Source organism: Salminus brasiliensis, chromosome 14 (assembly GCF_030463535.1).
Source record: "Salminus brasiliensis chromosome 14, fSalBra1.hap2, whole genome shotgun sequence".
NCBI classification, from domain to species: Eukaryota; Metazoa; Chordata; class Actinopteri; order Characiformes; family Bryconidae; genus Salminus; species Salminus brasiliensis.
In genome coordinates, this window is record NC_132891.1 from 14757928 (window position 1) to 14770078 (window position 12151).

The 12151-nt window shown below is 40.5% G+C and overlaps 1 protein-coding gene across 2 annotated transcripts; it reads left to right on the top strand.

Moving 5' to 3' along the window:
- sla2b (Src like adaptor 2b) lies at nucleotides 1-12151 on the top strand. 2 transcript variants are annotated; one of them, XM_072697010.1, is made up of 8 exons: nucleotides 1-293; nucleotides 3940-4064; nucleotides 5848-5947; nucleotides 6613-6699; nucleotides 8162-8265; nucleotides 9257-9406; nucleotides 9663-9795; nucleotides 11309-12151. In XM_072697010.1, the coding sequence occupies exons 2-8, from the start codon at nucleotides 3974-3976 to the stop codon at nucleotides 11439-11441; spliced, it is 798 nt and encodes a 265-aa protein (XP_072553111.1). In that variant the 5' UTR covers nucleotides 1-293; nucleotides 3940-3973; the 3' UTR covers nucleotides 11442-12151. The 2 variants fall into 2 exon arrangements, with proteins under 2 accessions (XP_072553111.1, XP_072553112.1); XM_072697011.1 differs by having other exon boundaries at nucleotides 9666-9795.

Sequence of the window (12151 nt, forward strand, 5' to 3'; positions counted from 1 at the left end):
TCTTCTCTCTGCACCCATACATATATCTCAGCAGGAGGTTTCATCACACAGCACCTAGACCCTAGACCTAGACCCTTCTGACTGGAGCTAAACTTCGAAAGGTCATTCTGCTGCAGGAACGCTTGGACCTGTTTTTTTTTTTTTTTGGTCTGTTTTTTTTTTTGTCTGTTTTTTGGGGGCTTTTGATTCACACACCTTCCAAACCCATCCCTGCAGCGCTGCAGTACATACCTGATGATCTTCGGCTGTGGAGGACAAAGGAGCCATATCAAAGCCTTGTAAAGAAACATGAGGTGAGTATGATCTGGAAGCAGTGAGTCTGGTTGGCCTTTGAACGTCTTTAAGTTGCAGAACATGCAGAACACGATGTTGGCGCTGAATTGTGGGGACGAAAATTCATCAGATTTATAATCAGATTCTATTATCCAGTCAGCGAAGTTCTGTTCTAGTGCAAGAACCGAAGCCTCTGCAAAAGTAGAAAATGTGCCAAAAATCCTTGAAAAATTCAAGGATTTTTACGAAAAGGAAACGGTTCTGTTTAGAACCCTGACAAACCGAAGAACCATGTGAACGCTTTAATGTCCTTTGCCTGGTTAAATGCTTCTTCAGGAGGAAAAGACTCGTGCATACTGTTTGTTTTAGAACCCTTTAAAAATATATACCGTATATAGCAGCAAGAAGGGTTCCACTCTTATGAGTCAAAGAACCCTTTTTTGTGGTGATTGTAGAAGAACCAATTTTCTTGAAGGAGCCTTACAATAGTCTTATTTTCACCAGTCACAGGTTTTCTCCTCTAACTGTTTAGGAAGACTTCTTTTTAGGAGTGTAGATATTGTCAGATAGTGTGGAGATGCCTTTAACGCTGGAGGTGCAGCGTGCATGAAGGTCACTTTCGCTTTTGTTCAGTTGTAAATGCGGTGAAAGGTTCCAATCACTAGAACCTACTAGAGTATAGTTCAGAAACCAGTGATTTAAACCTGAGAGCTCTGTACACTCCAACCTAATCACATTAGTACAGGAATATACACACAAATAACGCATTGGTTCAAATTCTCCATCATACTTTCACTGGCTGACCAGCATGGATTGGTGTGTAATGTGTCGGTCAGTGGGGCGTGGGTTATTTCAGTCTCTTTGGTGTGGGGCCAGTGTTTTGGACCTGGAGACCCTGATGACCCAGTGAGACCCATCTGTCATATCAGGTGGCCATCCGCTCATCTGTTCTGCATTAGACCAGTCATGGACTCCTCTGTGGTGCTATATAGAACCACTTGTGAGAAGTCTTTAGAGAACCTCCTATCGTCACTGTCAAGTAAAAACCTTGTATCTGCATTTTTGACGTTTGTCAGTTTTTGACCAAGAGAAATGCTCCAAAATGACTTTGAGGAATTAAATCTTTTTACATTGACTTAGGTTAAGAGGGGTTTACCTGTTTACCTAAGTTTTTTTGTGTGACACAGATTACCATTATAGAGCAGAACCCTCTAACCAGCCACAGTTTAAACCAGGGCTGGGCAATTCCGGTCCTGGAGAGCCGGCATGGGTCGGCAGGTTTAGTATAGGTCTGTTAGAGCAGAGAAATCAGCAAACTGCGCTGGACTCTGGCCCTTGTTGCTGTCTTGGTTCTATGTAGAATCATGGTTTTGAATAAGCAGCCTATTTAGTCTAGCTCCATTCAAAATCCCCACCAAAAATGCTTGAGAACAACTATAAAAACTAAATCCTGATTACCTACTCAGGAATGTGTGAACTGTAGAGACCTCAGCTGACTTGCTGAAACCGAGGCAGTAGCAGTATTTTTAACAAACCCTGTTCAGGAACCACTCTTATGGTCCCTGAGAGAAAAAAAGACTCAAATTGGGTGCTTCAGAGGCTTGAGATGATGATAACACTTACAGGAAGCATCGCAGCAACAACCGCGTTCGGGTGCTTCTGCGTTTGCATGTGGCTGCATTGATCTGTGCCCCTCTCCACTCACTAATGTGGGTCAGAATTGTGAAGCCACTTTTGAATTGCAATCTAATGACATGAAAGGGTTATTGCCATTGACGCAGATAATTAGGCAATCAAACTTCAGGTGTATTTGCAGATAGTGGTGGCACGTCAGCATTGTTCTTGGTCTATTTTTAGCGTGGCCTGTTTCTCCTCATACCCTGGGTAAAACTGATCTGTTTGTGATATTGAAACCCTGTGGTTGGAAAGTGTTGGTCCAAGTGAAGAAGCGGTTTTTTTACATCCTTCCTCCTGTTGTTCAGGGCAGAGACAAAAAGACACACACTGCCAATAATCATTCTTCAAAAACTGAATTAGTTGATGCTGTGGTTTAATCCATTGATTGAACTGGTTGAGTTTAAGACTGGCTTTAGGCCTTCATGGTAGGTCTCTGCAAGACTGTGAAAGTAAAGTGTTCTGTATTTTGACTATATTTTACTAGATTTACAATAGTGAAGACGTCAGACGTATTAAATAGCACAAATGGAATTATTTTGAAGCCATGTACCCTTAGCCAAGTACCTATATATGACATACAATTGACATTGTGGGGAAAAAGGAATGCTGATCATTAACTGGGAGTGTGTTAGTTTAAAAATGAAGGAGCTGGAGAGGGTCAAGATTTTTCTTTGTTAAGTCGTGTGTATTAAGCCTTTAATATTGTATTATAGTTTACAATAGTGCAGACATCAGAAGTATTAAATATCAAAAATGGAATTATGCAGCATAACCTGCCAAAGGGCTACAGATAAAAAATAGCTTATTGGCTAACTCTGACACGTTTACATTGAGGTGGAAACTGAAGCGTTGAATAATTTGCATTGGAGATGGAAAATACGTAAATATACACATAAATAAATAAATATATAAATATATATATAAATAAATAAATAAATGTATGTAATTATTAATTTATAAGTGATATAGAAATCTATATGGTATTAGGCAGTATTTAGCATTTTTTAAAGTAGTGTGCCATATTAGTTTACAGTGTTATCTGAGGTTGGTTGTAACTACGTAAGTACCAAAGAATGTGTGGCTTCTTCTACATTGGCCAGATTTAATTTAATATATTTAATATTAATTTTCCTTTGACTCAAGCATATTTGTGCAGAAACAAAGCTACCTTTTCTCAATACTGTATTTTACATTTGTTTACATTTTTACATTAAGTTATTAATTCCTTTTTTCTTCATTCCACTGGTGACTACAGCTTTGGAGCTTCAGCATTTTATTTCAGACCAAAAAGTAGATTTAAAACGAAAAGAGAAAAGAGTATAACAAATATAAAAGTCTAACAAATTCCAGCTCCCAATCTAATACATGTTAGATGGGCTAAGAAGTCCCAGTTCCACTGAATCAGTAAGTTACTCAGTCCCTACAGAGTTTTTTGTATGTTTACTCAAGTAGTAATTTTACTGAAGTAACAACTTTTACCTAGGTTTAGGTTTAGGTTTAGGTTTAAGTTTAGGTTTAGGTTTAGGTTTAGGTTGCCCCACCCCAAGTTTATTTAAGGGCATGAGAGTAATGTTAAGCATGGGTGCATATTAAATACTGAATCCATGTACCCTTGTAAAGTGCCTATATATGGCATGTGCAATTGACAGCATGGGGGAAAAAAGGAGTGTCAATAAATAACTGAAAGTGTGTGAGTTAGAGAAAGTCGTCAGCGGGACTTTTCAGGGGTTTCTTGTTTTGTAAAGGCTAAGACTGCATTTAATACATACATACAAATCCATACACAGGCCTCAGTATTTCACTACATTCTCACCTGGCCTTTAAAAGAATGCATCTGAGAAAACCATGATTTAACTGTTTTCCCCCTCAGTGTTACAAACTGTCTCTTAATGCTTTCATCTCGGCTCGGCAGCTGCGATCACTGAAGTGCATTCTTTTTTGATGAAAGAGCAGAGCTGAAACTGTCTCCTCATGCACTGTTCTCTCCAGCCTGCAGATCCTTTGACCTCCACCCGTAAGCAGCATGGGCATTTGGCCCAGTAAAGGCCGACGTGGAAGCAGCCATCATGCAGCCCTGCTGAGCCAGGAGGAGCCCACTGAGCCCCATACGATGGGTGAGCACTGCAGTGCCAAAACACACAACACATACACTAGCACTATTCAGCCCATGGGCCTGTATCTGTGTAAATCTGTGAGCATGCTTCTAACTGCTAAGAATCGGGGCTAAAACTGTAGCCAGTGTTGTGTGTGTGTGTGAGTGTGTGTGACTACATGACAGAAAATAATGCCATTGTGAAGAACAGTGGAGAATTAACAAGAATCTGCTGCAGCTTTAGCGTGTTAGTGTGTTGCCAGTTACTTGAATGCAACGTCTAATTTTCACACAGACACTGGTTCAAATTGAAGGCAACGGAAAGATGAACCACTGAACGCAGTTAAACCTTGTAAATAAACAGGTTTTAGTATTTTGCAAAAAATCTAACAAAGACCAGTAAGAGAAGTGAACTGAAATATAGAAATATTAGAGCTTCTGAAGCTGTTTCTGGTTAAATGTTTAAATGTAGCCATGTTAACACCTTTGTACAGAAAGGTCAGGTTGCATTCGAGTCTCTTCCATTGAAGCTCATGTTCAGAAGACTCTCTGAGCTCTGAGCTGCTCGTGATTACTAAAGCAAAGCAATGTTCAATACAAGCATTTCCACCAGTGTCTGACTCTTAAATTTTTATTGCTTTTATAAATGGAATCATGATCAGTATATCATGATATATATACTGATCATGATTCCATTTATAAAAGCAATAAAAATTTAAGAAAAAAATATATATACTGTAGAAATGGAAAGTAAAAACGGATAATGGAAAATGTTTATTTAATTGACTATACTCTTCAATGTCAAAGTAAAAACAGATTTCTACAAAGGAATTTCAATTAAATAAAAAATATTTAATGTAAAATAAGTTATTGCATACATATTGACCCCTATTGGTTGGGTGACTGACCTAAACCTGTGTGGAATGTCCAGTCACTGGTTAATCAGTATTCCAGTACAAATACACCATGAAGACAAAAGTACACTCCACACAGCTCTGAGAAATGTAATTTTAGAGTAGAAGACAGGGACTGGACACCGTAAAAAATCTCACTAAAAGTCTCCCATAACAAAGTCCCTAAACATATCCTGGAGTTCAGTAAATCCATCTTCAGGAAATATAAAAATATGTTGCATGTGTAAATCTGCCTAGATCAGACAAATCACAAATTGAGTGACCTGAGTCACCAAGACACCTATGACTACTCTAAAAGGGCTTAAAGGCTTCAGTAGCTGAGATGGGACAGACTCTTGCCCAGGCTCTTTATCAGTCAAAGTCAAATGTAATGGTTAACAACACAACCCTCCACGTGGCAAACTAGGCTTCAATTCCCTGGCAGAGCAAGCATATCACTCCACACCAGTAAAAGTTTGTTGTTCGAATGCTGTTCGGCTGTTGTGCTTTTGTTGATTGAGATTCAGAGGAAAAGAACAATGTGAACAGTTTACGAGCAGGAAGAGTCTTTCTAGCATAAGAAGAGTGGAGGTGTGATGTGGTCAGGTTTTAAAATAGTCTGCATTTGTATTTTTACTCATCTTAACCCAACCCCTTCCCCCCTCTCTCTCTCTCTCTCTGTCTCTCTCTGTCTCTGTCTCTCTCTCTCTGTCTCTCTCTCTCTCTCTCTCTCTCTCTCTCTCTCTCTCTCTCTCTCTCTGTCTCTCTCTCTCTCTGTCTCTCTCTCTCTCTTTGTCTCTGTCTCTCTCTCTGTCTCTGTCTCTCTCTCTCTGTCTCTTTCTCTCTCTCTCTCTCTCTCTCTCTCTCTCTCTCTCTCTCTCTCTCTCTCTGTCTCTCTCTCTCTCTCAGCAGATAACAGCAGATATGTGGTGGTGGCTCTGTATGACTACCCCTCAGGAGGTCCCGCTGAGTACAGTGTCAGAGTTGGGGAGAGACTCAACGTGCTGTCTGAGTAAGCACTGCTCAGCTTTATAGTAATGCCATACTTATGTAAAGTACATTCACAAATAGCACAAATAGATATACACTACCAAAAAAGTTTTAGAACACCCCCAATATCTTTAGGATTCTACTGGCAGTGCTGCATAGCCCTTTTTGAATGTTGCCATCTTACGGCCACTCCACCCATCAAACCTGCAGCTCCAAGCCTTCTCCTCACAGCTGAAACTGAGACTTGGCCCAGTGTTCAGCTGAGCTACAAGGTGTTGTCACATGAGCCGTCTGTTGCAGAAACTTGGAGTTTCTGTTGCTGTGGTGGATTTGAGTCTGTCAGACCTCTTCCTGTACCAGAGCTCGTCAGTTTTCTTCAGTTTCTAACAGTCTTTTGATGGTGTGGGAAACTGTACTCACCACACTCTGACTTTGTCTGTAATTTCTGTGAAGGAAAGATTTCTGCAAAGTTAAAAGTTAGAATACTCCTAAAAATATCTCCTAAAAAAGCCCTGGCTGTTCACTGCTTACCTTTGTACGATTGGAGGCCTCTGAGGACTTGCATGACTTAAATGTCAATAAAAGCCTGGTAAATTGGTGGTGTTCTAAAACATTTGACTGAACTAACTTGAAAATGCACTAAATAGCTCTAAATAACTGGTGTGTGTGTGTGCATGTTTGTTGCAGTGAGGGAGAGTGGTGGAAAGTGTGCTCTTCAGCTTCAGGAAACGAGAGCTACATCCCCAGCAGCTACACAGCGAAAGTCTACAACAGGTGTAGTACAGCACTGCCTCGGTAGACAGAAAATGTGCTCCTGCTCACCAGCTGAGGCTCAGTTTCAGGAAAATGACCTAACATGACAGACCATGTGCTCTGTAGTGACATTTGATCTGTAATACAGTAATTCAGCGGTCTGAGGCTATATTTTTCCATAGCTACCAAGTAATGGAAGGTTGTAGTATCTAATTAAACTGCAGGACTGAATTCCACATTAGCCTCAGTAGTACGTCATGCAGTGGCAGAAGCAGCGTAAGCAAGTGAACTTGTATGTGTGGTTTTTGACACTGTATGACGTCCTATGTGTTGGTGGCTGTAAGATTCCATTACTTGTTAACTAGGCAGGCCTTCGTTTACTTTTTTGGGCAAACCATTTCTTTAGAGTCAGCAGCTTTAGCAGTTTTGGGAACCAGATGAAGAGCCCCCTCAACAATATTAGTGGTTTTCTCCATAATTTCTCATAATAATAGATTCACTTTTCCTTACGTATACTATATGTCCAAATGTTTGTGCACACCCCTTCTAAGCTGCATGCATTGCAATGCCAGGCGTGGGCTAGAGAGGTATAAGGCCCCCAGCACTGGGCTGTGGAACTGTGATCATCATTTTCTGGAATGATAGATGATGCTGCTCCATCCAGTACTTTTGGGATGAGTTGCGGAGTTTGGGGATGAGGTGGGGTGGTGATCATACCAACATCCTGACCTCACTTACACTCTTGTTGCTGAATGCAGTCAAATCCTTACAGCAATGCTTCTCCAAAATCTAGTAGAAAGCCTTCCCTGGACAGTAGAGACAGTCACTCCGACAAAAGCAGGATACGTTCTTTTAAATACCTTTGAGTTCGGAAGAAACAATGAATGAGCAGGTGTCCCATTACTTTTGTCAATATTATTACAGCACTCATTATTACAGTAGGCTGACGATGTTACAGTAACCACAAATGATGTCACCTGAGTGATTTGGAGGGTCTTCCACTGGTGGGGCACTGAGTCAGCCTGAGTTTCCTGAGTGGGGCTGTGTATTTTTGCATTTGAACGCAATCTGAGACAGAAAGATGGTAACATGCAAATGTTTGTGTGTGTGTGTGTGTGTAGGGGGTCACAGGTGTGTACAGTGAGGACCTCTTTCCATGCATGTCACTTGTTCTCCACTGCAGCACTGAGAACTACTCATCTGTGTAGTGTTTATCTGAGCTTGATTTATCTCGCCCTTTTTCCTTTAACGTCCCCTGATTAAGTCTCAGCTCATGTTTTCTTTGTCTCTGTTCATGTGTTCTCTCTCTCTCTCTCTCTCTCTCTCTCTCTCTCTCTCACACACACACACACACACACACACACACACACACACACACACAACATTACAAGAGCAGTGTGAGACGTGTTAATAGATACTTTTACTAAAAACAGTGGTATTTTATGTGTGAATTAATTAACTGTGTGTGTGTTTGCGTGTGCAGGTGGCAGTTTGTAGGCCTCAGCAGGCAAAAGGCAGAGGAACTGCTTCTTCTCCCCTTTAACCAGACTGGCTCCTTTCTCATCAGAGAGAGCGAGTCTGAACCTGGTGAGAACTTTACGATTAAAAAAGTATATAATGCTGTATAAAATATATATCCAATTCTCACACAATCCAAATTAATGTGAAATGAATGAATGTGGTCTCAAGCAATGTATAATGTATAACAAAGTTTCCACGCAGTCCCAATTAAGATTTTCATGCTATATAGAATATACAACCAATTTTCCATACAGCCCTAATGTTGTGTTTTGTGCTATATAAAATATATAACCAATTTTCCATACAGCCACAATGATGTGTTTTGTGCCTAACCAATTTTCCACCCTATCCAAAAGATGTGTTCATGCAATACAAAATATATAACCACTTTTCCATAAAATTCATATGGACAGTTTTCCAATCAAACAATTGCTCTAAACAATTTTCTATATAGAAAATATAACAAATTTTCCATACAGCCCCAATGATGTGTTTCATACTATATGGAGTATATAACCAAATTTTCATACAGTCCCAATTATGTGTTTTGTGCTATATAAAATATATAACCAATTTGCCACCCAATCCAAATGATGCATTCATGCAATACAAAATATATAATCACTTTTCCATGAAATTCATATGAACAGTTTTCAAGTCAAACAATTGCTCTAAACAATTTATATAATTCTATATAATTTAAATGCATAGATTTTAATGAATTCCATATGAACACATTTCCTTACTATCTATATGTATCTATAACAGCACACCATACAATCCTTATTAATCTATATTGTTGCTTTTGAAACAAAACACCCATAATATTAACTTTTATATAAACATAATAAAATAATTTATTTACAATCAATATGATTTCAATATCAATTCATTTATAGACTGACTTAACTATGCTCTATATCCATATAAACAATTATCTGTACAAGCAACTGCAAGTACAATTGTTAATCATAGAGTGGCAGGAAACAGTACTGATTAAACAATAGATCATAACTGATTAAATTTAACTCTCTCTTTCACTCTCGCTCTCTCGCAGGTGGTTACTCTCTCTCAGTGCGTAAGAGTTCTAGGCAGGAGCGCCGCTCTGTTAAACACTACAGAATTCACCGCATAGAAAACGGCTGGCACTACATCTCCCCAAGGCTCACCTTCCCCACTCTCGCACATCTCGTCGAGCACTACTCGGGTAAACACGCCCACGCTTCACATTTACTGTAAACGTACATGTGAATACTGCAGACGAGGGGGAATTATGTCACCTCCACATCAATGAATATGTTATAAGGATGAGTTATGAGAAGTTCAGAAGTTAAAAGAGGCTTTTTAATGTTTGTATGAGAGTTATGGACGATGTAGTGTATTTGTATTTTAGAATGTGTAGTGATGTTCAGGGGGCTAATGAAAGTGCCTGTGTGTGCTGGTTGTGTGTGCATTTGACACAGAAGTGTCTGAAGGGCTGTGCTGTTTGCTGAGAGAACCCTGCTTCATTCAAGGCTCCAACAACGTTCCGGTGGTTAGCGGTCCACCTCCTATAGCGGTCAGGAAGCCCACTCTCAACTGGAAAGATGTCAGCAGGTCAGTGTATGTGTGGAATGAGTAGAATACACACATTTCTTTACATTCTTTGCAGGCAGTGACTCTGTAATGTAATGGGATAATAGAGTTTAATAGAGAATATTAATTTTATTGTTTTATTGATTTTATCATATTTGCTTTAGGACTTTTTGTGTGAATAGGTGAAGCTACTATACCAGCACAATTTCCCACCAGAGATAAATAAAATGTTCCCTTATTCTAAACGGGACCTTATGGATCTCATAATAATCATATTAGGTAGATAATATGCATAATTCCAACACATCAGCCACCCCTTAATATTGTATGATGAATGGACCAATAGTGCTCCAAAATCTGTTGGAGGTACATGTTTTTTGTGGATAAAACACACTGTATGGTCAAATGTTTGTGGACACCCCTTCTAATGAATGCATCCAGCTACTTTTAGATGCATCCATTGCTGACACAGATGCAAATGCACACACACACACACACACACACACAGCTTGTCTAGTCCCTGTAGAGAAGTATGCCAATAGACTAGGACTCCCTGGAGCAGATAATCAACAACCTATTGGCACTATGCCTAATACCAGGCGTGGGCTAGAGGGGTATAAAGCCCCCCAGCATTGAGCTGCGGAGCAGTGGAACTGTGCCCTCTGGAGTGATGGGTTCCATCCTTAACTTTGGAGATGAGCTTGGGAATTGGGAATGGTGGAGGTGGGTGGTGATCATCCAATCAACATCCTGACCTCACTAATGAGTTCAAATCCTCACAGCAGTGCTCCAAAATCTATTAGAAAAGCTTGGCTGGACAGTAGAGACAGTTACTCTATCCTTGAATTTGGAAGAAGCAGTGAACGAGCAGGTGTCCTAATACCTTTGTCTATATAGTGTTTTGAAGTATCTAAAAAGTCAGGTTTAATATATTTGAATTTACATTACATCAATGATTATTGAATATTAAATAACAATACAATTAATGATAAGTGAAGTGGAATAATGATTTGTTCACAACAACTGGCCTCAAAGCATTCATGCAGCTCTCCTTAGAGCTTTTTCACTGGCTGAAGTGAAGGGATGCTGTGCAAGTATGAGGCTAAAACTAACATGAAACCACACAGCCTGATGAAATGTTCCACAGAGTGACTTTACCATGCGATTATCCGCACGGCAGACTTAAAGTAGCTTTATTATGCAAAAAGAAAACCAAAGTCTGTCTAAAATTAGTGATAGTGATGTCAGACAATTGCCATGAAGGTCACATGTATGTCGTGATCAAGTGGTTTTGGTCTGAAACAATATGAACAACGTGGGGGGTTGTTTTGCTTTTCTGTAGTCAGGCTGTCGTATGAAAGGCTCATTGAAAATGCAAAGTTTCCCACTAGTAAATACGAGACTGTGGTGGCGTTCATGTGCGTTCATCTCATCTCATCTCGACGTTCTGTCTGTGACCTCGATTATTGCAGGATTCCTGGAAGTGGAACTGCTGCATACATGAATCTAACCTTCACTGCTTTCCTTTTTGTAGCTCCATGATCTTCGGGTCTCAGAAGGAAGGTATGGAGGAGTCACTTGTCAGCGAGGGCCTGAAGGAGGCCATCAGCTCCTACCTGTACATGACTGAGGAATGTGGGGAATGTAGTCTAAACATGGACACGTGAGCTGACTGTGGGGCTTGTAAGGAAGGAGAAGAAGCAACAGACTGAGCTCATACGCACTACTTGCCAGTCCTTACAGCACCAGAATGAATGCCTCATAGAAGCTGTGGAGCCAGAACATGGACACGTTGAGCATGGCACCTAAGCGACGGCACCAGGCAAAGTGATCATGGGAGATGTAGTCAAGGCTCTTGGGCCACACAAAGACTGCACCGAAATGGCCCGAAGCAGCGGAGCTCTGTGATCCCACAGAGACGTGTATTCAGTGGCACCGGTGATGATCTCTCGTCACTTTTCTTCCAGTGTGGGTGCTGGAGGTGTTAGCGTCACACATTTCTGTGTGGACTTTTTCCTTGGAGGCATAAAAGAAAGAAGTGAACAGAAAGAGAGAATCAGAGAGAGAGAGAGAGAAAGAGAAGGCTGTGTAAGTGGGAGGGGGAAAGCAGCTGGTTTGGGCGAGAGCCTGTTTCCGCTAGCACACCTTCTGGAGCACTCTCTCTGTTTGCACGCAGCTAAATGCTCATCAAAGACTGAGAAGGTCTTCAGATCAAGCTTTTCTGACTTAAAAAACATATAATGAACTCATGTTAGGTTCACCTCCAGGTGTTATTCAATGCCTTGTGAGCTTTGTGAATACAGTACCTTTGGAAATCCTCTCTGTGCTTTTTACACAATGTTGGTCTGTACGACACAGCATGGGGTGTGCTGTTAAA